Below are 27,785 nucleotides of genomic sequence, written 5' to 3'. Positions count from 1 at the left end.
AAAACAGGGATGCAATTTGAAGAAAAGGAGAACAAAGAAATCGGAGGGTATAAAACCTCTGCAGAAGCGCGACTCTCCTGCACTGCACCGGCTGAGGAGCGCGCGCGTCTCCTTTCCACACTTCTCTCTCTCTCTTTCTCTCTCTATCCCTCTCTCTTCCTCACTCTCTCACTCTCAGTCCCTCTCTCTCTCTCTCTCTCTCCCTCTCTCTCTGTCTCCCATCAAGTAACCAGCGCGTGCGAGTTCTGGTCCGGGTCGGATCGAAGCGCGCGCCGTAGGTGCTGTTCGGGTTGGAGGTGGGTGAGAGTGCGCGCGGCAGGTGTTGTTCGGGTTGGAGTCGCGCGCGAGTTTTTGCTTTTTAATAAATAAATCAATCAATCAGTAAGCCATCCACGATGACCACACTGCTGCTGGTGCTGTCCTGTGCGCTGTGCGTTCACTCTCTTCCGCTGGGGGACGACAGGAACAGCCGCAGGTACAAAGATCTGACGGTAAGTGAAAAGTTCAGGATAATCAACTCATTTCTGCAAATGTTTCCAATTTAGTTTTGCAACTTTTTTTTTTTTTTGTTTGCAAAACTCTCACGCTCGATTCACCTCTCAAGTCTTACTATCAATAGTCTGCGCACGAGAGACCTGTCCCAATGAAAGAGAGCACTACCTGCCTCTGGGGCTGTGCAATGTATTGTTTCTTCATCACTATTCTAGGTACTAATAAAGGTCCCAAACTGTTGGTGCATGTTTTGTATACTCAGTGTGTATCTTTTAACCTTTTAGACCTTTAGAACCACCACATGCATTTTCCCAAAAAAAGATACAAAACATGGAGCCTTGATGGTATGACCCCTGCAGAGGTTTGGTACCTTTAGTTCTGAGAGTATAATGCCATCTAATCCAGATGTTCATTACCTTTTTGCAGCTAGGAACCTTGTCCTTTGTTGTAATTGAATCCACAGACATCCTTACGATCTCATGATCGATTTATTATATCACAGATTTATTATATGAACCAAATATTCAAATGTTGCAGATGTGCACCATCATGTGAATCTGTTAGAGGCATGCATTTCATTGCTGAACTTTCCCCAGTCAGAAATCTAGCATAAACTTTTGGGGGGAAAAAATTCACCACTTTTCATGTGTCTATGGGTTAAAATTTGAAATTTTCAGTTTGGATTAAACCCAATACACACAACCCATCTATTAGGCTTATAGGAAAATTTATATTAAATAATTACTATTAAATATTAGTAATATTTTATATTAAATAAATACTATTAATAATTATAATAAATTTGATAGTGATTGATTGTGATGTCCATTGTTTTTTTCCTTAGCCACACTTCATGGACCCACCTTGAGAACTCTGACCAGTCATTCAAAGTTTTATTGAGGGTTAATATGACTTTTTTCTCGTATATTTAAACAATGGTGGTTCTGTTGTGATGTTTACTGAACACACGTGTGACATATTGAACTTAAATTGAGACCCATTTGTGTCAGGTTTCAAAGCACATTCATTTGTTTTAAAGAAGGAACAAGGGATCAAGCACCTTGAGTCTTTCACTCATAGTGTGTTTAGAAATCAGAGACGTGGGTCAGTAGGTCAGTGTAAGTCTCCTACATCGCTACATCTGTTATTCCTGCTTCAGGCTGAACGTAAAACAGTAGTAGCACGTTTCCTAACGTCGGAAATCCCTTTGGCATACAGCACAAGCTAACCATATCAGTTTTTTTTTCTTCTATAAGCTCTGAATGCAGCTTACTTTAAAAATCCTTTCAGGTCACTCCCAAACATGCACTGATGCATCGAACTACATCAGCGAGTCTTTCTAATCTCACTGGTGATCCGCTGTTTTGTAAGATGTAGATGTGTGGAAAGTTTTTGTCCCCAGCCCAGGCTTCGAGAAGGCAGACAAAGACAAGCCACAGCTGGCTGTTTTAACCCAGTTGGAGGAAGTCCAAAACCATTTTTAAGATTTCCCGAAGGAAATGTTAGTATAAAAAATGAAGCCAAAAATAATAACCCAGAGAATGAAGAGCTCTTTGTGTATGCTCCCCTGATGTGCTGAGGAATCACAGACACATCCGACCAAATTAAATATTACACCAGAGTGAGACGGAAACGTGGGCGCCTATAACACTCTCACTTAATACGGAAATCTGTCATGCTGCACTTTCTCAAACATGAACACTAACACCCGAAACTAAAGCATACCCGAAGCAAATCTGATCATCCCCAGACCCCCTGTGCGGAAGAATTAGGCTCATCGTGGACGGAGTGCTGCGATGCCTCACTTGCATGTGCACTCAATTTGTTCCTGACTGTTGACAAAACTGCAGAGTGGAGATTATGCAGGCAGGGGCAAGCCATTTGGCATGTGGTGCAGAATAACAAACCCAAAGTTTGCTGACACAGGGAAAAGGGAAAGAGCTAGATAGCTGCTGCAGCTGCATTCTCTGACCCCTCTAAGAACACACTGCTGGCCTTTAGGGTACACTGTTTGGAAAAAATATACATCACAACCTACAATACCTTCCAAAAAAGATGCATAAATGCATTAAAGTCGGTGACTTCAGTTAAAAGAATGATGTCAATATGTATGCTGGGAAAGTTTTGCATATTCAGAGTTGGGTTACACACATGCTTAAGTCGATTTTCAGATTACTATTAACAACTATTCTGGTTATTAAATTCACTTGCGTAGTTCATGCCTGCTAGATTTTTCTTGAGTAGGGGCGTCCGAGACAGGGTTTTTAATAGCGCCTAGACCACAACCTTTAAACACAAGCTTGAAAAAATTAGGGTTAGAAAATGTGGACTGAAGAAACAGATCTTTTTTTCTTTGCTCTCAAATATGATCAAGTGAAAAAATAACTAATGGCTGATATATTAAATCAAAATCATGATATCGTAAATGTGTGCACGAGATATAATCTCTTTTATCTCACTTTTAATTCGCTATTTTGATTTGCCAAATTAATAAAATAATGTCTATTTTTTGTTAATTTGACGTACTCTCCTGTAAATAAAACATGCCTGTGGTTTGAAGGATAAGCTGACCTAGCACTCATCCGCTACACTTACAGCTTACGTACTTGCTTATGTGTTATTCATAATTTTATCCATAGAAATTTGATTAAGATTTGATTAAAAGATGCTGTCTCCTCCAATGTCCTCTATTTGGGATTTTTTTTTTTCGTAATTATGAAATATTTATTTTTCAGTGTATATTTTCAATGTATTTATAGCCCAAAACATGAAATATTTCAGCATGAAACATTGTGATTACTGTGAGGCAGTGGCTCTGGACTTTATTTTTATGCACAATATTGGTATTAAATCCTTGTTATGCAGGCTCAACTCGAATGCAGCCCTATATGCTCTAGTAAACATTAGCGGTCTTGTGGGAGACGGCATTGAGTTTGTCAGTCCAATTTTAACATAATTGATTAATTGTTCTGCTCAAACAGCTTGGTGATGCACTAATTCAGTGAAAGAATGGTGCCTCTTTGTGCTTTAAAGCTCTTGATGGATATTCAAACACTGCAAATCCTCACAAATCCTGTACATAGTAAATAGTGTGAATAGTAACAATTAACAATAAAGTGTTTTCTTAACCAACTCTCCTGTTCATAGATTTATATTTGAATATTGACTCTAAGAGGAAAGCTAAGGCTACAGTTCACTAATAGTCATCACTGAATCTTTACAGATACAGTGAAACATCTGTAGGAAACGTTCAGAGATAACAGAAACCTGGGTGAACAGTGCAGTCTGCAAACGTGCGCTCACCTGCTTGGATAATTGCAGCTTTAATGTGATATATCACAGAGAAAGTCTACATTCTCCTGCTATCATTTTTCAAAGAGGGGTAGGCTTGATGCCTAATTCAAATTCTGCTCAGCGTCTTCACCACCTTGGCAGACAGGCAGCTTGAGCAGTTGAAATACTGAAATACACTGAAATAATTTTTCCTAGAGTTACTCTTCAGTGCTATTGATGTTTTACAGATTTTGCACAAATACAGATCACGGGTAATGGATCAGGATGAGAAGTAAAAACCAACTTTAAAAGATAAGAAATGTAGAGTTCCGGATGAAAAATGAAAACTTTAAAATAGATAACTTCAAATCTTAACATCAAGAATGAAACTAATATATTGTTAAACATGTAAACTTAAAGTTAGTTGTAAAAAGTCAAGTTAAAATGTTTAAAAAGTAAAGATAAACCTCGGTTGAAAAAGTAAATTTAAAACCATTTAAAAAAGGAAAATTAAACTTAGTTTAAAAAAGAAACCCTAAAATATGCTTAGTTAAACAAGTAAACTTAAATTTAGTTTAAAAAGTAAAGTTAAAAACTTTGTTTAAAAAAAGTCAACTTAAAGTTAGTTTTAAAAAGTAAACCTAAAAACATGTTTTAAAATGTAAACCTAAACTTAGTTTTAAAAAAAGTGCATAAATTTTTTTTTTTTAAATTAACTTTTTTTAAAGTAAGCTTTAAAAAACTTTAAGAAAGTCACTCTACCTTTAACTGTAACGTTTAAGAGAAGAGCGACGTGATGCTGCTTCAATACTCAGTATAAAAGTAAGCTTTGTCTCTTTATAGCTCAGTTGTTACCGTGACAACAGAGACGATGGATTGGTTTGGACGACGTTCTTGTGAAGACGTCTAACATTGTGCACACTGATATTTACTCTGCATCCTTAACCTCAAGCCTCGCACTGCTTTTCCATGAGTGCATCCCCAGTTACATGACCTAGATACTGCTCATTTCCTATTGACTAATGACATTTTATATCTAGCATCGCCCATCAGCTTTAATCCTTTTCCTGTTCCTACGAAAACATTATCCCTTGGCGGCGTAATCACTTTGCGTGTGTATACAACCTCCGAGCTGTAAGGTTCTCTGGAAATTTTTTTATGGGTAAATATTTACCCAAGTCTAACTTCCTCAGGATTGTTCATTTTTTATCTCAAGTGTGGCCTAATTTTATCTGCTGAAGGATGCCTTAGCTGCCGGGGACGGGAGTTTATCACTTGCCTTTTAGCAACCACATGTTCACAGGACAATGGCATGTTGTGAAGAATGGGATGTTGTGTACTAGAGGGTTAACGCAATGACACAATGCATATCGGTATCTGTACTCCAATTTAAACCTGTAGGCGTGGCCTAAACTGGAAAGTGTTTTTTTTCTTTGCACTGCGTGAATTCTGGCTCAACCTCAGCTACATCACTCAAGGTCATAATCTGTCTTAACAGAGACGGGCATGGCACTGTTTTTTTTTTTTAAATCCCGCTCACGCAGTTATTATTTTAGTTTGTACATGCCTGCGATATTTTCTAACACATTTAGTTGGTTCCCAAACTAGAAACATAGTAGCCCAATTTACATTAAAGGCTGAGTGAATGAATGATAGAAACATAGTAGCCCAATTTACATTAAAGGCTGAGTGAATGAATGAATGCTGTAATGTTAATGTACCCGGTCTTTCTTTGTCCCACAAGCTTCATATCTGGCCACTCGCTTGTTAAAAACCTCAAACATCTTTTTTTTGTCGTCCCGCAGGATTCCAGTCCTGATACACACCTCAAGTCTCAACCACATGCCCTGTGAATGTTTCTAGCAAGCTTCCTGAAACAAACAAACAAACAAACAAAGAAACAATAGTACGCCTCCTATTCGTATCTGTACTTCCATCGGTTTATTCTGAATAATGCCTTCGTATTTTGGTTACATCCCTACCGCATACCGTAAGCTGTTTCATGCAAGGTTAAACCATCTTGATGTGAATTGTGGGTCGCTAATTTCTTGCTTGTATTTTGTGGAGAAATGAGGAGCAGATGATATCACCCCTGAATGCCCATCAGATGATTGGTTGCCAACAGGGAGACAATTATCTTCATGAGCACTGGAGAATGGGAATTAGGCCAAGAGCTCTAAAACACACAAACACACACAAACATATGGTTCTTTGGGTTTCAGCTTTAAGCCCGGTCTCACTAGAAAGACAAGGAGAAAGAAGATGCATCTCCGGCCCTTCGTTCTTGTTGTAACATGTCAGCTCTTTTCATCTGCACCCATGGCTCACATGAACACTGACTGAAGGAGTTTAAACCAGTGTACAAACCTGGTTGATTATCTTCTCTCATATTCACTCTGTTCATAACATGATCCCTGATTAAAATCTGATGAAGAAAGCACACTAACATTATTTTCAAGCTCTCTGAGGGACAATTGTTTCTTTACGATGCAATGGAATGGCACGAGGAGATGATATCTTTTCAATTTGCCCAGTACATGATGTATAGTTCTGTTTGTGATCTGCAGAATATATCGCATTCACTTCAGCATCAGTTCACAGAATCCACCCCTATAACCGATGCTTATCATTATTCCAGGAATAGGAATCAAAAACAGAACACAATGTCACAAACAGTATGTGACAGTGGATTGTTTTTTAATTCCTCTTTCCGGATATAAAGATGTTTGTGACCAGACCGTTCCCTTACACTAAAAAGATACTACTTAACAACAGGCAGTAATGTTAACTATTTTGATAGCTTGCTTGTGAGCGGGATGTTATTGATACGTTCGTAAACAGTTTGCAAATCTAGACGTACTTAAGGAATAAGCGTCCACCATACAAGTCAATGTGTAGGCTGTTACTATAGAAACGATAATGTATTATAACGTGCGCATTAATATAAACCTGTGATTTGCCCTGAAGCCGAAACTACCGTCAGAGCTGCTGGTATAGAAAATTATTCAACATCTTTTGACCAATCAGAGCTGTAGTAATGGTAATTTTGTAATAAGCTAGACATTAAATTGCATGTGCCTTCTAAGCCATGACCAATAATTTAGCCACTAGCATTGTAGCCACTAGCCAAGGACTTTATTTCTACATTGATCACTTCCAGATACCTCTTGACCTGTGTGTGCTTTAAACTTGCCACCAATCCAGCCATCTAATACCACGTTACATTGTAAAGAACGAATACGCCATCCAATATCAAGTGCAAACAATGCCTTCACTATTTTTCTGAACTCCTGCAGCTTCTCAAGTGATAAATCCTTCAGTGTAGGAACATAAATCCGACAGACACACGGCAGTGTTCATGCCTAGCTCGAGACACACTGTTATCAAGTAGTGCCAAAAAAAAAAAAACATTGTGTGAAGCGTCATGGTAAACTAAGAGGAAGGCATGCAGGTGTCATTCGTTGCCTCACCTGACTTGCTGCATGCAGGTGGATCCTGTAAAATTTGTCCACACATGAATGATGGTGTAAAAATTCCCCCACTTCTTTTTTGTTTTCAAGGTAAAATTGTTCTTAGGCAAAATATTCCACAATAACTGACGTGTACATTAATAGTCCATCTACCAACATATAATGGAGTGCAATTAAGGAAGGTTCTCTCTTTTTTGGTTTGTGGGTAAAAAATAAATAAATAAAATGTGCTTTGAATGCTGTCCAAATGCTTTTCCAGTGAAAAGCCACTCAGAATGCCCTTTATTGGCAAACTAAGAAGTTTGTATCTCTGTTGATTTGAAAGCTGGAAAAGCGAGCACAAAGACACACCCAAAGTGTGAAAGAAAAATAACTGAATATGAAAATTCATTCATATTCATTAACTGCTTTATCCTGGTCAGGACCACACTGGATCTGGAGCATATCTTTTTTTTTTAGGAAGGTGGAAGGCAGTCCACAAGGACAGTAACCCGAGGTCAGGATCGAATCAGGGACCCAGGAGCTGGTCTGGTAGATTTGTTAAAATCCAAAACAAAGAGCAGCAGGCTGGAAAAATCACCAAGCTGAATAAAAGTTTCTATTTATGAATATTACAGTTTCTCTATTCTCTTAGCGTACACATTTTTATTACTTGCGATAACAAAAGAACCAAACGTGTTGGTTTGATCATTTCAAAGTACGGGTGTGCAAACTTTTGCACTCAACTGTAAAAGCTGATTATAATGATGAGTTTGCGATGGCACACTTAGGGGCTTGTTCACAACTCCATTTTTAGCTCCTCCACATGCACTTATTTCTGACCCTAGTATTTGTGTTTCTGTCACTACAGCAGGTAATCTGCTGACTCAAGAAGGTCCTCCAACAGCTTTTTTTTTTTTTTTTTTACCTCAGGCACTGATCTAAAATAGCAGTTAGGCTCTTAAGAAACATGTAAAAGCACATATAGGGAGCATGCAGAGTCAATACTTAATAAACTCTATATCTCAGTCAGAACACTTCGTTTTATGGAAATAGTGATCTAACCAAACTATCCCTGGAGATAAGTGCAAAGCTGACAGATATTAATAGTGCATTTGAAAGTTGTTATTTGTTATGTGACACTAGCTGTTGTTTCTATCATCCGGTCCTCCTGCTAGTTTTTTGTCCCTAATGGGAGTTCATGTTTGCTCTGACTCAGTGGTCCTGTCTTGTTGATTTAGCCATTGACCTCTACTCTTTGACTTGTGTTGAACTCGAGACACCCCTGTGTTTTTCTTCCATCTCAGTCGCTCACTAAGTGGTGCCTGAGGTCAGTCTGTTGAGAAGGCAGTCATGAGTGTTCTACGGTAAGCAATCGTAAAAAAAAAAAAAAAAAAAAAATCCTTACTTAGCTTTAGAGAGTCAAGTATAGTAACAAAATAGTTATTTGGATATTTCACTGATTATACTTGTGTTCAGCAAACATAGTCTAGTTAATGATGGTACAGCTTGCACAGAGTGCTTGCTAAGTCAGCAGAACAGCTCAGATGGAAATAAACCCTTAAAGCATAGTGATTGTTATGTTGTGGAATTCACGTGGCTGTTAATTGCCTTGGGGCCATGTTTTTTAAGTAACAATATCAAGTTGGGCATGCCTGTCTTGACATGTCATTCGTTGTCTTTTCATGAATGTTGTCCTCACTGTTCTGTTGAAGTTATGCCATCATTGTTTGTTAATTTTTGTTACATTTTGTTGTAACCTTTTACTCCAATTTCATCCCCCATCCCCCCCTGCCCCCTCCATTTTGTACACTTGTGCGAACACAGCGTGTCATTAACTAACATGATAGCCTTTAACAGCCTCCCTAAGAACGAGAGAGGTGGAAGCATTTTTTAAAGGCATTAACAAGATTACTTCAGTCCTTATGCTATTCTCTGGTCCAAATAACACTAAAGAGAGATAGAGATCATGTAGGTACATTGAAAGAGGGATGAAAGAAGGATAAAGGGACATATGAGGTTGATCAAGAGAGTAAGAAAGAAAAGAATGAGAGAAAGAGAACAGATCTGCAAACTGCACTAAAGTGACTTTAGAGAGAGTGATTTCTGCTCCCAGCCAATTAACAGAGCCATTTCCTGTAAATACAGCCAAAGGAAATTGACAGTAATAATCCTCGCTGTGATTACAAAAAAACATAGCCCATAAATGGAAACAGACAAAATCGAAACAATCAAAATGCCCGAGTTAATGGAGTTATGCAATAAAAGATGTTTGGGATGTTTGGGAAAGATACCAGTGAAACTGCACCTTCTGTGAAAATCTCTGTAAAGCATCCACCACCCCACCACCACCTTCCCGTCATCTTCCTGTTGCCCTGCTCCTATAATCTGCTTAGATCTTCAGAAGGTTTGGCCTTCTAACCCAAGGCAGAACTCCAGCTCAGATCACAGAGTTCATTCCTCCTTCTTTAGATTTGCAATCAAGCAAAAAAAGTTTAAACAGGAACTTATATGAAGGATACATCACATAAAGTGATTTAAAAAAACATGTGTAATTGTTGATATGGTGTAGTTTTCTGTGATTGGATGGTTATTGGGGCATTTTTGGAAGGAGTCTCCAGTGTCAGTGCTTTGTAACATTCAGAGGTAAAGCTGTAATTTTCTGCCTTAGGAAGAGACACTGAGGTAACTGTTTATATGACAGGAACTAACTTGTTTTGTGGATATTCCCTTTACATTTATATTTATGGCATTTGGCAGACGCCCTTATCCAGAGTGACTTACAAAAGTGCTTTGAAGTCTCTATCAATAAATACATTCTGATACTAGTTCGCTTGTGCACAAACTAAGAATACCATCAGTTCAAAAACTCTGTTGGGAAGGTAATATAGTAACAAGCGCTCAGACAATACAAAGTCTTTTTTTTTAAATAAAGTGCTAATTTAAGTACTTCAGCAAGAGGTAAGTCTTTAGACGTCGTTTGAAGACTGCAAGTGATTCAGCTGTTCGGACATCTAGGAGCATTCAGACATTCCAGAGCATAACTACACTGTATGGCCAAAAGTTTGTGGACACCTGACCATCACACCCATGTGTGGTTCTTCCCCAAACTGTTGCCAACAAAGTTGGAAGCACACAGTTGTCTAGAATGTCTTTGTATGCTGTAGCATTATAATTTCCCTTCACTGGAATTAAGGGCCCCAAACCTTCCAGCATGACAATGCCCCTGTGCACAAACTGAGCTCCATAAAGACGTGATTTGACAAGGATGGAGTGGAAGAAATTGAGCGGCCTGCACAGAGGCCTGATCTCAACCCCACTGAACACCTTTGGGATGAACTGGAATGCTCTAGTGGAAAGACTTCTCAGAAAGGGGGACTAAATCTGGAACGAGATGTTCAAAAAGCACATATGGGTGTGATGGTCAGGTGTCTATAAACTGCCATGCTGGAAGTTTGGGCCTCTTAGTTCAAGTGAAGGGAAATTGTAATACTACAACATACAAAGATATTCTAGACAATTGTATGCTTCAGACTTTGTGGCAACAGTTTGTGGAAGAACCACATATGGGTTTGATGGTCAGGTGTCCACAAACTTTTGGCCATATAGTGTATTAATGCATGAGTTGCTGTTGTTGGTAAATTGCTATGGTATAAGAGGAATACAACCCTTTAGGACTTGCTGTTATTGTAAAATAATCAGTTTTGCGTTAGGCCGCATTCACACCACCCCATCACTGAATAATTTCCAAAGACAGCACAGACTTACACTGTGATGTGTCTTTTACTATAATCCAGTGTTCCTCCAGTTTCCATCTGTATGAATTTAAAATAACTGATAGTTCTTATGTCTGTGCTTAAAGGCTTGGCCAGAGAAGATTCATCATTATGCTCTGACAAAGAGGGAAAGACTGCCGCACGCTCAAAACACGCTAAAAGAAGACGTTGAGATTAAGAGGTGGCAACATCACCCCGCTGTCCCCAAGAACGGCAGTGATGTCTGGAACAGGCCACGGTGTGGAGTCCCAGACTACCCTTCAAAGCAAGGAAGCTTCTATAATGTAGTACAGAGAGGGGGCCTACATGGTGGACGGTACCGAGGCAAGCGCTTTGCTTCAGTCAAGGGATGGAACAAGACCAGCTTCACTTACAAGTAAGGTGTATGACTGTAGCACTGTAAGTAAATGGTACAAAGTGAATTCCTCCAGGTGGAAAGCATGAAAAGCATAATTTACTTATATTACATATTAGTGGTAACTTCTGATGCATTGCCAGTTATGATGGAGCAGACTCTCTCTAATAATTCATGGCCCCACACAGATCAGGTGCCTCTGGCTAGACTAGAGTTTTTATATATCTGAGGAATCCTCCTCGACACAGACACCTTGTCTTCTCACAACCCGTAGTAAAGTGTTTATGAAAGGCTCTGAGTAAGTGATATTTCACAGCGATTGATAGTGTTGTTTGGGAAAGAGTGTAGGCTGTGTTTTGCTGTTCTTCCTCTTCTTTCATATCAAAAACATCCCCTTTTTCCAGGCCACCCAGGATCAAGGTATTTTATGTGTTTCGTCTGGATGTTCCCAAACGCATGGTCCAACGTCTCAGACGGTCACATGGAACATTCCATTGGACTATAGTACAATTTTTCCTTCCTTACCATCGTAATTAAAAGTTAAAAAGCTAATGTATTTTTACTGCTTACCTTCCGTGGTAATCAAGCCTGCATTTCTTTGCGCACCATTAGCATGTCTTGGGTCTTTTATGAGTCTTAAAGCTTCAAGCTGACTTAAACTTCATCATTTTTACGAAGCTTTGTGATTAACATTCTGACCTCTGCTCGAGACTGACTCGCTCCTTCCATTTCGGTCACTGGAGGTCTCCACCGGACATTTGCCTTCCCCTGTAATTTGAAAGCAGTAGGGTCATGACCTCGAGGTACAGACAATCTATCCATAATGTGCTCATTCGTGTAGTGGTGGTGGAAACCATGTGATTCCAGTCTCACCTCTGCCATTCCTCAGGAGAAATTCGAGAGAAGCTGTCTGCCTGTTGGAGCCGCTGTTGATTAAAACTCCCCCAGGTTTATGGCCCACTTGCTGGAATCATGACCCATAAATCTCTCATTGCCCTCCATTCAGTTCAAGAACTCGATACTTTTGGCTAGACTGGTCTGCCCGGCCTCTTCCATAAATACTGAAGGCAGAGAGACAAGGGCTTTGCTGCCTCATCGCATTCTTAAAGATGGAAACAAAAATATAGACATGTAGATAGAGACAGAAACAAAGCAGAGAAAAATGGAGAGAGGAGACGTCTGTCCTTAACTCCACCCTATGCAATGTTTCTGTAGTATGTCACTTTGCCCTAATGACTAATGTCTCAAGGAGGTTGTTTTTTGGAGTTGTTTATAGGGCCCCTCTCAGCCCTGACCTAATGATGGACTCTCCAGTCAGAAATGCTGATGTAGGATCAGATTCCTCGCCTAAGTGTGCAATCTTAGTCACAAATCCAAGACGAGACTAGACTCCTGATCCGCAAGGTTTTATGAAACCCAGCCAAGAGCTCTCTAATTTCCAGATGGGGAACAGAGGGCTCCAGTTCTGAGATTTCTGAGTTAGAGATCATCCGGAATACTTGACAGTTTACCAGGAGGGTTATACAAGGTGGCACCCTTGAACTTAGCCTTGCCACCCTAATTAAAAATAAAATAAAAAAAATGAAAAACCAACATAAAATGTCTTCGTAAGGTTTTAGGTCACCGTAAGCTGCCAGAGCAACTTCAGTGTACCTTGATCTCTGCAACCATACTGGACCGATGAACACCATTTTTCCAAAAGATATTCCCCCACTTGGTGTTTTCGTGATGGTAGTCCTTGAGTGCTGTCTAACACGTCACTCCAAAATCTTCCGTGGCATTCAACTAGGTTGAGATTTAGTGACTGTGAAGGCTATAGCATATTATCATTTTCATGAATCTGACCCTAGACCAGAATTAATGGAGGTGCTTAGTCTGCCACAGTGGGTTCTTCTACTCTTGTCTAGACTTGCAGAAACAAATTGTGGCTCCAACAAGAACCCTGACCCAGAGAGCTAATTATGTCTTGAGGATGAAGGGTGCCTGGAACAAAAGCCATCGAAAGCAGTACAAATGCACAAGACCAAGCAAAATAAGTGGAGGTGACAGATGGCACATTATTTTAGACATGGCGCATTATTTTAGACATGCATTATTTTAGACATATACATGGCATTTAGCCATGTATAAGGAAGACACAGTGGAACATGACATGTTTCTGGAGACAGAATCTGCACTGCCTGCTTAATTCTGCTCTCCAGGGACTAAGCTGGTAAAACAAGAAGTTTGTAAAACAGCACACTTTATTTTGTCTAGGAGTAGTATCAACTGCTGACTTCCCCATATGGCAACCAGGTAATGCTCTGCTTTATGGGGAACCTGATCCAGAAAACATCCCAAGCATAACCGCAAGTCAGTGCTTATGGTCTAATTGGTGAATAGTACAATTCAGTTGTATTTAGAAGATATAACGAATTACTTACTGTCAACTGCTGAAGCAGATCCTTTCTTTCTCCATGACGAAAGTGTTAACAAATTTTTTCCAAGGTTTCCACCATATAATTACAACTTGAAGGCACATTCCTGGGCAACTTTAATGTCAAGCACTTGCATTTACAATGATTTTTGAAGTGAATATGTGACATGTATGGCGGTCTGGGAAAATCCATTGGATGTCACTGTGGCTGAATTCAGGCAAACATACAAAAAAAAAACAGGTTTTGGTCAAGTTTTTTTTTGCCTATAACATATTTTGACACCTGAATATTAAGAATAAATACCGTAAATATACTATATTTCACAATACTGTATTGGATAGCTGCATGCCATAATGAAATGGACATAAACCTAATAAGGTGGTATATATAGTGTACATGTAAAACTATATTTAGTAGAAAAGCTTGACGTTTCACCATATGAAGGGCTTTTCCACTCTGCCACACATCTATGAATATTAAGCTTAAATTCAGGTTTAAAATGCTGGCATCAAAGGAAATGTCTTTTTCATGCGTTTGATTGCCTTTGATTCATTTTTTGAAAAACAGCTGTAATGTAATAGCTCATAGCCTGATGCCAAAATTCTGCACACCCTTTCTTTCAGGTATTTATACAATAATATGATGGTCTGAGGCAATGAAAGAGGTGTTTGGCTGATATTACCATTCAGTGGCATGAGGCTAAAACCCAAACACTCACTAACCCCTATATTGTTACCATGTCACGCACACGCTCACTCATGTATCAAATCCTTTAGGGCCTGTCTGTGTCTGATGCAGGCTGAACAAACACCCCGTCAGTCCTCCAGAGGCTCAGCTTTCTCAGCAGACAGATTAGCCGAAAGCAGTACTCTGTGGTTCATAACTCACACTCCTCCATGGTACCAGACACCTTGCTATAGAGGATTATGGCTGGCATCTGTGAAACCTGTTCATATTTGTGTGGGTGGTCTGTAGTGAACGTCCCTTTGTGTGTGTTTGTGTGTCAGGATCCTAAGGACGCCTGGGCAGATGAATTTGGAGAAAGTGCGTGAGGTATTTCAGGACGCTGTACAGGTCTGGAGTCATGTCACGCCTCTCACCTTCACCGAGGTCCCAGGGGGCCATTCTGACATCACCATCGACTTTGTTAGGTAAGACGTCATTGCTTTGCATCACACCTGGAGATAACAGATGTTAGGAATTTCCAGTCATCTTGAGGTTGGCTCTGTGGTTTTGGAGTTTCCCAGATGCGTCTACCTAAATTAAGGCTAATATCATTTTTGCAACATGATTCATCCGCTTGACTCATTAACTCTCTAGTGTTCGTTTACACTAAAGAGATTTTGTTTGGTTACCTTTTTTTTATTTTGGTATTAAAAACCAATGCATTCACATCTGCATCCGTTATTATTGCTTGTTTAATCCCAGAAAAAAGAAATCTCTGAATTTGCTGAGAGTAAATAATGGTGGAGCCTAAGCTGAATTTAATCATTTGACATCACCACTATCCATTAATATGTTAGCATAAAAATGCTGATTTTAGTCAGACAGTTTAATATTTTGCATCTAGCCAGATAGCTGACTAGTGTTAAGTAGCTAGCTAATGTTAGGTATTTTGTTGGTTAAAGTCACATGATTAAGTTTGTGATTTTTGTTTGGCTGATTTAACTTGAGCTTTGCCCTTGTTGACCTAGTAATGACCTTTTGGCTAAGTTTGGCTGGTCTGGTTAATAGTCAAATGGTAACAAATTCATGATGTTTTTTCCTAGACCTACATTCAAACTACGTAGAATTATCTGACAACATTTTTTTCCAAACGACATTTCGGCGCTTGTGTCCAGGGTCATTTTAGATGAATACCCCTGATATACGTGTTTATGCTAATATAGTAATTCCTTTTTATAGAGGGGTGGAATGTAAAGCCGTATTCTTCTCCGTCCCATAGATATTATATTATAGTTATAGTTATAAGTAGGAGTATTAGATCCGATTTGAAGATAGTGCCATCAGCCAATCAGAGGTGTTAGGACACCATATTTCAACATTTATAGAGAGGAAGCGATGATAGATTATGTCTTCAGTACGTAAGCCTGCATGTTTCGAAGAAGACCATGTCTACGACTGCAATATGCAAATGAGCAAATAATGAGGGGCTAATGCTAACTGGACCCTCTGCAGTTCTTATAATGACTTCATGGTGGAAACCACCAAGAGAAATGTTTTTCGCACCACTGCACAAACACAGGAGCCCCTCTCACTGCTAAGGTGAGATGATCAGAGAAGGGTAGCATGAGATCATGTGCTGATAATTGACACTGCATCTCTAGCATGCATGTATGCATGAATACCGAGTCTGCAGCTGGGCTGGTAAAAGGAGAAAGGCTCAACAGTATGGTCACACCTTCACACACCTGTCAGGTGTTTTCTTTAGACCTTTGTGTTATGCCCTGTACTGAGACCCCACGGTGAACTAATCCCTCCCTCAGTCCCTTTTATCCTCTTTGAAACCCTGATGCAAATATTGCAAACCAGGACTTGTTTTCTCTGCAGTTTATTAGCGCCGTGTGCCTTGGAGCAGTGTTTTTTTTTTTTTTTTTGCTCCAAATATATGCTCCTTCAACATGTTACTCATTTTACAAAGTGCTTGGTTTACAGTAACCTGCTACACACTAGACGTATATAAATATTTTTATGTAACTTTTCACCTGAGATTCTGTTTCCTTCTGAAAAAAAAAAAAAAAAGCGTTGCTTTAATAAGTGCATCCTAAAAGCCATAAGTTTTCCCCCCCAACGGCTTTAAGCTGGAGACAGTTGTGACTGACTTGCTTTCTGTTATTGTCAATAAGCAGAAAAATGCTGATGTTCAAGACTAAATATACGTGAACATACTGGCTGCTGCAGTTAGGGACTGCCCCGAAATGTTCTCATGCCCAAGCCTGTAAAGTTGAATCAATCAAACTTCATCTCTATGAAAAAAAGAGACTGGGCATCTGTCCAGATTTGCCATAGTGTTGTGGATGTGAACACGCATGACTCACTTTGCAAGTCAGCTTTTTCTTTCTTCAGTCTGGATGGCATCCAGGACCTTAACCCACTTTCCCTAAAGCGCTGGAGTGTTAAGATTATCTAACCCGCTGCAGGAAGTGTTTAAAGAATGAAAACTTGCACCAGACCAGATCAGGTGTCCGTTTTGCTTTCTTAGGTCATACCAGATGAATTTGTGTGTTTATGCCATGAACTCGTGAAGCGTTAGGGATGAAATCGAGACTTATGGTAAGCCAACCTTCACACTGTCCTGTCTTGATGTTCAGGTATGAACATGGAGACAAGCTGCCTTTCGATGGTCCAGGAGGAATCTTGGCCCATGCATTCTTTCCTAGAACCCACCGGCAGGGAGAAGTGCACTTTGACTATGATGAGTATTGGACTTTAGGCAACAGCATGGGTGAGTTATTTGCGAAGTCAGTGAGAGTGATAAAGCTAAACAGTAGCCATTATGAAATGTTTGGTTGATGATTTTAAGACATTATTCTAAGATATTAGGTATGAATAATGCTCTTTTTTTTAAAGGTGTTCAGTTCAAATACTCTGATTAGCGGTCATTATACCACATGCCATGAAATACTATGAATTCTCGATTCTGATCAGAAGGTGTGGATTAATTTTCAATAACAGGAGCTCTGATAGTACTTCCAGCTGTAAGGCAGATCACATGTTTACGTTAATGTGCTCATTCTAATACATTATCTTTTCTACAGTAATAGCTATTTCACAGGTTTTAAAACCAGGTTGTTATTTAGCAGAGAAAATGTATAACAAAAATGTATAATTCTTGGTATGCTGAAGTTTAGATGTTTATGTAATATTTATGGAAGGAGTCTCCAGTGTAAGTAAGTTTTCCGCCATGGGAAAGGACTTTGCACTTTTTTTGGGTGCTTGGTAACATGACAAATTGTGTTGTGGTCTTATTAACATCAAGATTTTTTTTATGAAACAAAATGTATGTGCATCCATCTCCTTCAGGCACAGACTTGCTGCAGGTGGCTGTTCATGAGCTTGGCCACACTCTCGGGCTGCAGCACTCCAGGGCTCCTGGCTCAGTGATGTCTCCCTTCTATACCTACTCCTACCCACCACAGCTAAGCAAGGACGACGAGAGGAGCATCCAGGCCCTGTATGGCGTCAAGGTTATTCAAGAGAAGGAGCCAGAGTTAGACACCAATGACATCATGATAGCAGTGAGCCATACAGTTTTCTTACTGCTCTGATCATTTAAATGGTTGTCAGTTGACTTGACAGAATGGTAAATATTCTGAATCTCTCTTCTGCTGTCTTCTGCTTTCAGCCTAATGCCTGTAACACAGACTTCGATGCAGTGTCGATGATCCGTGGTGAGCTGTTCTTCTTCAAATCGGGCTACGTGTGGCGCATCCGTGATGGTAGACTGCAGGACGGGTATCCTGCTTTAGCCTCCAGACACTGGCAGGGAATTCCTTATAATATAGATGCAGCATATGAGGACACATCTGGAAACATCTGGTTCTTCAAAGGTGAATAAGGCTGAGGAGGATAACACCTTTTTCTTAGTGATCCAACTGGCAGGACCAAATCCGGAGATTAAATCTGAAGCGTTTCACTTCTTTGAGTTAGAGATGCAGTTTACTTTTTGGTAAAACTAAAGATATGGTTTCCTTGTGTCAGTTTGCCAGAACAGATCAGTTTTTATCTAGCATCTTTGTTGTTGATGTATAAAGTGAGAGTTCAGACATGTTTTTTTTTAGTTTTTAGTCTCTGGAAAGTCAGACCAAAGCCAATCAGAGGTGTATTTTACTGCCACTGAACAGGATAAACTAGTATAGTTGAACGAAGGTGTTATGGGTAAACCTGGCTCTATATACGCCTGTTATTCATGCCAGAAGAATCAAACATTGTCAATATTAGATCAAGGTTTTTTCTTGATCTAGTTCTATTCCCATTAAATCCCTTTAATGCGTAGGTTTGTAAGCATTCCATATTTCCTGTGTTTTATAAGCTGGTTTATCCATTAAAACTCACACCTGTGTTCAGTTTCTCAGTGGGCTGGATGGTGTAATTAGCCAGTCCAGCTGAGCATAAGATGTTTGCTCTGGTCAGGTGTTCACAAATAAACAATAATCACTACTTTCCACATTTAGAACTTTAATAACGTCTCAAAAATGTGTTTTTTATTTCAAGTTAAAAGACGCTGTACCCCTGTCATTCTCAAGCTGACTTGCTTCCATAGTTGGCCAGATCTGATCTGATCTAAACTAAACTGAACTTTAGTTATGAAGTGACATTGACATAACCACCTCTTCCCTGCCTCCTGGTTCTGCAGGTCAGAATTACTGGGTGTACGATGCTGAAAAGCAGATCAGCGGGCCGGACTCAGTGCAGAGACTGGGACTTCCTGTCAGTGACATCCAGGCAGCCTTGATGTGGGGTGAAGACAAGACCCAGAAGGTGTACTTCTTTAAGGGAGAAAACTACTGGCGTTTTAATCCACAGGAGAACTGGGTGGACATGAGCTATGCTCGCACCATGGTGGACTGGAGGGGAATCCCGAATGATATTGATGCTGCTTTCCAGGATCGCTATGGTGAGAAAAAAAAAAAAAACTCAATGTCGCAAAAGAATATAACATAACTTTCCTGCCAAGTCAGCTTCTTACTATAATCTGTATCTTCTGTGGTGAACTTACTCTTGACTGGAAAAGGCAGAACATTGTGTCTTTTCATTTCATTTCTGGATTTTCCAAGTCTGGAAATAAATAGAGCAGGCATAGTCAGGAAAGCTTGTATTCTTCCGATGGTGTGAAAAAGAAACTTGCAGGATACGATGGTTGATGTGATCAGAGAAGTTAAGCCATCTGAAATCACATCACGATTCTTAGCCATGTGCCGTATAGACTATGAGGGTGTCGATGGTGCTTGCCAGGTTGAGCAGAGGAGAGTAGATGGTAGATCAGTTCAGTTTTTCTAGGTTGGGTTTCAGATGATGAGGAATGGATCTTGGAAAGGCAGTCAGATATCTACTGAGAAACTTGGAAGGTGGATGGAGAAGTATGTAGCAGTGATGAAGAGAAGCTATGATATCTGATCACTGAGCCAAGGGATGTAGCATGCTACATGGTAGGATTGTTTCTATACTTATGATGAGAATCAGGTCCAAGTGTAACTCCAAATTCCCAGGTCAACAAGAGTGGAAATCAGGTGGAAAACAGTATGAAAGACAGCTTTGGTTTCGTATAAAGCTTCAGTGACTAACAGGAGAGCAGTTTCCCTCATATTTACTGAATAATATGCTTTGGAATCAAGTAAGGAATAAAGCATGTTGTTATAGGAAAATAATCAGTGATAAGGTGGTGTAATGTGGCCTGACACATTGCAGAGTTACTTTTACCCAAAGCTGATTGTTTTCCAATGACTGCAATCCTAGAGTGTTTATTCCTCTTATACTATAGCAATTTGCCAACGCTAACAATTGTGTATGTATCAAAGAACAATAGCATACTTTTTACCTGTTTAGTTATGTTTAATGTTGTAGAATGTCCAGGTTATCAAGTGACAACGTTCAAATTCCTGTTATCACTTATGTTATAGCAGCTGTAAATAGTCATCCCCTCTCCTGATTGCAGATTGAGTTCAAGTTTCACAAGTTGAACATAAACAAAATGGAGGTTTGTGTATGATACATTCTCTTTTTCTGCTTTTTCAGGGTTTGCCCACTTCCTGAAAGGAAGACAGTACTGGAAGTTTGACCCAGTGGGGGTCAGGGCCCTCGAGGGATACCCCCGCTACATTGGCATGGACTTCTTCAATTGTGCCGCCTACAAGTATCAATAAACCTCCACCACAAATGGAGCTTAACCAACTGAAATTGTTTCAAACTTGAAGATGTTTCAGGACCTGTTTATGTTTAAACCAAGACCAACTGCCTTGACTTACTACTTTTAATTATTCAAAGTGACCCGGGTGACTTAAAGATGTTATATAATCTTGGTCACCCGCATTTCACCCTCAGACATGTTGTGTGCTACAGGGTTCTACCTTATCACAGGTACAATAATACATATATCCTCACATGAACACCAGTCAGGTTGGAACAAACCAGCTAATGACTCATGAATTGCTGGAAGATTTCCAGCCACACACAACCTTGACACTTCTCAGGAAAAGCACGTATGCCCTGCCTTTCCAATTTCTCCATTTTCTGCTGTCTTACACAGAATTTGATTATTTATTGTCTGTATATTTTGCCGTCATCTTCAGTATTGTAGTCACAGAGAACTCAATATCTACTTTGTGAAGTGCCAAAATGTGCTGTTTCTCTTAGGAAAAAATACTTTTTTCTTACACAAAGGTGCTAAAATAACAAACACGGAAGGCATCCTGTACCTCCGATATCAAATTTTTATCCAAAGAAATACAATAGCTCAGGTGTGTCAGTGAGTGCTGAGCTAGGAAAGAGAAAAGGCAGTCAAATTATCACAGCAATTTGCCAATGATTAATTTTTTTTCATTAATTAAAGAAAGACATGTACATTTTATCCATTTACAGTTACATTTTACATAAAAGTTTCACTTCTCTTAGAAACAGCCATTCCTTTGACCGCTTCTCTTTTTTTCTCTGTCTTGAAGTTAATAAACAAACAAACAAAAAAAACCCCACAGCTTGTCGTGTTACCGTGAAACTGGACAACGCAGTTCCTGAAGACTTTCCTGTGGCAGAAAACCTACTGACTGTTACAAAGCACTGACACTTCCATAAAGACTCCTTCCATAAATGTTAAATAAACTTCTCTTCACAGAACACTTCAACATGGTAAAGTGTTGTTAAATATCCACAGGTTTTAAAAATCTATTTATTATTAGTCTTTAATTATGTGGAACATCTGCCATACACGTCCCTATGAAATGGCTGTTATTAAAGAAAAGACAACTGTGAAATTATTCAATGCCAGCCAATCAGCCAAGAGTATTTTCAGTGCCCATGGAATAGGATGCCATATTTCACGTTCTGTCCTGATTTCTTCACTCCTGGATACTGTATTGTAGCATGGTGCAGTGCAGGCCACTGATGCTGCCGTGTCAGTCAACGTTGCCTTGTTTTAAATGACTAGAGGACATTTTTTGATACTTTCCACAGCTCAGGAAGTGAACTGTGCTCTAACCCAGAGGCAGAAGCACTGGTAATGTGTTAGCGACCTTATAAAAGGAACAGCACTGTATCACTCTTTAATATAATCTTTCATGTAATCTGTGTTCTTATCTTCTACCGTAATCCGATGTACTGTAAATAGTTTTGTAAAAAGAATTGTATAATATGTTTCCTTCAATAAACATTTCTTGAATTATTCTATCTTGTCTCGTCATTAGTACACCAGAGATACACACACCACAGGAGAGTGGTTGTGTTAGTGAAACCTTAATGCAACTGTTTGTTAGTAATTGGTTTTTCAGCCATCTTGAAATACCGAAGCGTGCAGTGTTTACGCTCTGAAGCGGAACGAGTGTATTTCCTCTCTATTCACTTGATGGTCTGGTTCTAATATAATTCGAGCAAAGGTCACACTGTGTAAATGTGATCCAGCTGTTTCCGTGTGATGCTCAGGTTTGTTTTGTTCTGCTTTTAGACTGACTTGACAAAATCTGTTAATGAAGTGCATTTGCATCGATAAAGGCATGATTTGCCTTATTCATGTTATATTTTTTAAATCTTCATGCATCAACATATTTTTTCATATTTATCTTACTATTAAGTATAGTAAATTTGTGGAGAACTAGCTAGCTATCTGAAAATAGGTACAAGAAACCAATAACCAAAAAAAAATCAATTAAAATATTTTTTTATTTTTAAATGCTATAAGTTTTAAGAAATTGTCAAAGCTATTTTGTGCCTATAAATAAGCATGTTTTGCATTTATTACACTGCGAACATGCCAATTAGTACTACTACTTCTACTGACTATAACCATTATATGTTATTATATGTACTAGTTTTTATAGTTATTAGACTGTATGACTGATCTCTTAAATTGAATGGGTTTAATCTAAACCTCAGATAACGCAAAAATATAAATAATGTCAACTTTATTTAATTGCCAATGACAATTTTAATAAAAATGTGTTCATTGAATGGAAAGATCAGGAATAAAAAGCTCTATGGCTCCAGTAAATAACCAAAACATGATTTAAATAATGAGCTGAATATTTGACTAGCTGTATTATGTTCATGAAATAAATCTGTACTGAGGCAGTCTGTGGAATATATTTTATGGCTAAAGCGGTCCCTGGCTGTAAAAAAGGTGCCGAATCCCTGCTTTAGTAAAAAAGAGACTTCGAGATCTTTATAGGCCTCCAAAGCTTTTGGTTATCACATGGATTGAAAGCATCATGTGCTTGCTAGAAAGGGATCAGCTCAATCCTACAACTCTTTATGCTTCCTATTAAAGCCACTTCAGGACTTTCTGCTGCAAGCACTTAAGGTAAATCTTATTTCAAAATCTCCTTGCAGGTAAGCACCGATGAAACTATCCTCAGGGACGGCGGAGGCAGTTTCTCCGGTTCACAGCCTGGCTCTGTTTGATGTTAGTTACAGTAATACACAGGACCTAGTTTAGGACATAAAACAGATGTTATTGGTAAAAAAAAAAAAAAAGCTCTGTACACATTATATGAACTGAACTTCCTCCTGTGTTGGCTTTGATCCATTTAAAAAGCAAAATGATTCATAACACAGCAGGTTTGTCACCCCATGTAGTGAAAAAACCTCACTCAGGAGTGAACTGACATTAAAACATTATTTTAAATTTGTTTGTTTTAAGCCCAATTTGCACTCTTTTAAAAAGAGTCTTTCTGTATCGACTTTTTAATGAAAAGATTTGAAGAGTTTTGCATTTGTGTTCTCTTACAAAATAGGCTCAATGGCTTTAAACCAAATTATTAGAGGGTTAACAAACTAAGAGACATATTCATTTGACATCTCGGGCAGTTAAATATGGAACTGTAATGACATTGACAAAAAAAAAATGTTATTTGGCGCTGCACATGTGTTATGTTAACCACGCACAAATAAGCATGTGGAACTTTAAGAAATTACTCCACCCCTAGCTACATCTCTGTCCTTTACAGTTACACTGAATAGTGCAAATGATATTTGTGCCTTAGGAACACAGGCCTGTCTTCCGGCTAGAGCAAGCCCACACTGGTCCAAACACAAGCGCATACTCACACTTGACCCTATAAACCCTTGCATTTTACACCTGAACCACTGACACATATTTCTCAAGCTTTTCCAACCCTAATACTTAGCAGAAATGGAGAAAGCAGGTCAAGGTCAAACAGAATGTTAGTGAAAAAAAGTCCAAACAGAGTAGCATGATAATGAACTTCAAGCTGTTTTTCTTGTGAATGAGCCTGAATCAAATGGGTGGCTTTACAAAGCTCAGGCATTTGCTTTCAGATGGTCACGAGATTTGAATTAAGTTTATATCTCAGTGCTGTTGAATTCTTGATTCTGATTGGTCCGAAGGTGTTAATTAATTTTCTGTAACAGTAGTCCTTACAGTAGTTCCGGCTGTAAATGAAATCCCAGAACATTATTTAACTATAAAGTTAAAGATTTAAAAAAGTATGATGTGTCATTCTGTAATAAATTTAAAAAATGTCCTTGTGGGTTATAAGTTGTAAGAGGAATTAAACACTATGGGACGTGCAGTCACAGGAAAATCATCTTCGGAGTGGTAACAATAACTCCTATCACTGCACACCTCTGAGTTCTGTGACTCTTTTTTTTATTTTTAAAATGTATATGGTTGACTTCAATAACATGCAGACTTTTACAAAAGGGAACATTCCTCAGATGTTGTGTGATTGAGGCTCATAGCTTCCTAAAAGAATTCTCAAACCCTCTGTTGCAGGCTTCTATATATGAAGTTTATGAGGGTCTATGAGGGATTTTGAGGGATTTTTTTCCAATAAAAGTAAACACTATCAGCCAAAATTGAGGATTATTCATTTTTTTCCACAATTACTTACACATATCTAGTTATAACAGTCTCTTACATTGACTAGTTTTCAAAAACTCTGACTGACTTATTTCCAGTATACTGCAAGGACACTCTCTTCTCTTACATTTATCATTTAATCGCTGCAGTGGCACAGAATCTTGAACACACCTCAGGTATGCATTAAAGACATCCCTGGATACTGTTTTTCCATCTTGCTGAGAAGCAAACACACCTCCGTCTCTGAGGCCTTACCTACAGCTTAAATGAGTCAAAGCACAAGAAAGAGAAACACAAAGAGATCATTTTTCCCCTCTCATGGGGGATTCCACACAGATCATCTCCTTCTCTGCAGATTACTTAACTCTGCATTTTAATAGAACCTTTGTTCCACTACGGAACAGTGCGATTCGGCACGTTACGCAAAATCCAGCTGCAAGTCCAGATGTTCCAGTCACATCTGCGTTGTGGTAATGCTTTGTAACTTTCTGCTGAGGTCAGCGTTAGTCATGGCCTAGTTGTTGCAGGGTTCTTGAGTTTAGAAAGCCAGCACCAGATGTCATTGAAGAAAAAAGAATTCAAATATGACCCATAAATGCTTTTATTTTACAGTTTACATGTAAACTCGTGAAAACAAGCCGGCATGCCCATGCTGATTAAATTAATCATCAAAGTTTCTGTTAGATTTACTTCAGTCCTACATGGATTATTAGAACAATAATAACAACATAATACCCTTCAGACTGAAAATGTTTTCTATGATACCTGTACTCCTGAACATTCACACAATTATCCAATCAGCCAATCATGTGGTAGCAGTGCAGTGTATACAATCATGCAGATAGAGGTCAAGACGTGTTTGTTCACATCAAACATCAGAATGGGGAAAAACGTGACCACGGCAAGGTTGTCGGTGTCAGATGGGTTGGTCTGAGTATTTCAGAAACTGCTGATCTCCTGGAATGTTCACTTACAACAGTCTCTATAGTTTACACAGAATTGTCCGAAAAACAAAAAACATCCCGTGTGCGGTGGTTTTGTGGGTGGAAACGCCTTGCTGATGAGACATGTCAGAGCAGAATAGTCAGACTGGTTTGAACTGACAGGAAAGCTACAGTAACATAAATAACCACTTGTTGCAGCTGTGGTGAGCAGAAAAGCATCTCAGGGCAGACAACACTTCAAACACTGAGGTGGATGGGCTTGAACAGCAGAAGAACACATCAGGTTCGACTCCTCTCAGCCAAGAATAGCAATCTGAGGCTACAGTGAGCACAGGCTCACAGAAACTGGACAGTCCAGGACTGGAAAAAGACCAGGTGATCTTAGATAAAAATAGATTTTTTTTTATACAAATGTATTTTCTTAAAATAAATTAACTTACTTTATGTATAATCTTTGTGCGTAACAAATCAAAGGGTTTTCAGTAAATTATTATTAGTATCATATCTCAGGAATGTAAATATATATATTTTATATTTTTGTCGAGGTAAATCTTCCATAACAGCTGCTTTCAGAAAAATGTTTTACGAGACTACGTATATGAGTATGCTATTGTTTCATATCAAGCGTGAAACAAATCCAGACATGAAATCCTTATGATGTCTGGCACACCCCTCATTGCTCATTATAACACCAATCACACAGACTAAAGCATAATGAGAATATTTAATCTCACATATCCATTGATGAATGAGGGGCTTTCTGGGTCTTGAACTGCTTCCAGTTTCCATTCACATAAAAGTGGCTGGTGGAAAATCTGCTCCTTTCCTGGAGCCTTTGAAACACTGAATGCTTAAAGAGACACTCAGGATTTTTTTTAATTTATTTAATAAAGATATTTCCTTGATGGAACTCAAACTGATCCCCATGTTGATGAGAAATGAACAGAATTTGTCCTAAAGTAGAACTGGAAGTCATTCATGAGTATTGTTAAACAGTCAAGTGAATTTAATGGAAGTGTACACATGGTACATTTTACCCATTTACGGTTACATTTAACGTTGAACATCCATGCAACAAGTTAGTTCCTGTTATCACTTACGTTATAACAGCTATAAACTGTCGTTCCCTTACCAGCCTCTCTCTTTTCCTTTCTCTTGATGTTAGAGAAGTCCTGAAGACTTTCCTTGCCAGAAAATGTACTTACAGCTTTACTGTGAGACTCCTTCTAAAAATGTTAAACGTCTCCCCACAGAAAACCTCACCATATCCACAACTGCACAGGTTGTTTTAAAAATCTGTTTATGTGGAGCGTCCACCATACAAGTCCCTGAGCAAGAGGTAACTATAGAAACAATGGCTACGTTTACAATGGACATCAATATTCCGATATTAATCAGAATTGGCGATATTCTAATTAGTTCTGAGTCATGTAAACGCCGCAATCCGATTGCCTGATTCAGATTAAGACAATATTCTGGTTCCCCAAATCCTGATTCCCACCCCTGGAATATACCTGATTTATTTGGAAATTTGTTGCATGTAAACATCTTATTCAGAAAATCCACTGAAAGGAGACATATGCACATGCTAAGTCCGCAAGGAACTATGGGTGCTAACAGATGCTTAGCTGTAGGCTAGGTATTTAGGAATGGAAACTCAGGCATACTTACAACAGCCATGTATACGGGAATATTCCGATGCCTGAACGCATATAAACGTCATATTCAGAATATGGCTGCAACCTGAATATAGATCTTAAATGTAATTTGATGTGCATGTAAACATAGCCATTAACATAATACAATAAACACGTTAATATACACCTGTGATTTGTCGTGCAGACTTTCCGAGAAAATCAATCAACACCTTCTGACCAACCAACTTCGTGAAGTCAAAGCACAATATTCCACATGCATTATTTTTATCATCTACATGTCAAAATATGAGCTCAAGAGGAACTTGTCAAGAACAGTCGGAAAATCATGTAAAATATCTGCATGTGTGTAAATGAACATACAAGGAAAAAAAAAAAAAAAAAAAAGTACCAGCATA

The 27,785-nt window shown here is 38.9% G+C and overlaps 1 protein-coding gene across 1 annotated transcript; it reads left to right on the top strand.

The window, feature by feature from the left end:
* On the top strand, positions 1 to 22,141 carry mmp11b (matrix metallopeptidase 11b). Its single transcript, XM_026929191.3, has 8 exons — positions 1 to 491; positions 11,077 to 11,366; positions 14,770 to 14,913; positions 17,074 to 17,207; positions 17,786 to 18,000; positions 18,108 to 18,312; positions 19,119 to 19,379; positions 20,498 to 22,141. Exons 1-8 carry the CDS (start codon positions 396 to 398, stop codon positions 20,623 to 20,625), a joined length of 1,473 nt encoding a protein of 490 aa, XP_026784992.1. The 5' UTR covers positions 1 to 395; the 3' UTR covers positions 20,626 to 22,141.
* Positions 22,142 to 27,785: the final 5,644 nt, after the last annotated feature.

Source organism: Pangasianodon hypophthalmus, chromosome 15 (genome assembly GCF_027358585.1).
Source record: "Pangasianodon hypophthalmus isolate fPanHyp1 chromosome 15, fPanHyp1.pri, whole genome shotgun sequence".
NCBI lineage: Eukaryota > Metazoa > Chordata > Actinopteri > Siluriformes > Pangasiidae > Pangasianodon > Pangasianodon hypophthalmus.
Note: the sequence above shows the minus strand (reverse complement) of the source record. Positions and strands in the feature narration are given on the sequence as shown.

Excerpts from the sequence above, each read along its gene's own strand:
- mmp11b (XM_026929191.3), top strand. The coding sequence starts at position 396 with ATGACCACACTGCTGCTGGTGCTGTCCTGTGCGCTGTGCGTTCACTCT. Across the intron at positions 11,367-14,769 it reads AAGACCAGCTTCACTTACAA|GATCCTAAGGACGCCTGGGC; the intron begins GTAAGGTGTATG and ends TTTGTGTGTCAG. Across the intron at positions 18,001-18,107 it reads CCAATGACATCATGATAGCA|CCTAATGCCTGTAACACAGA; the intron begins GTGAGCCATACA and ends TTCTGCTTTCAG.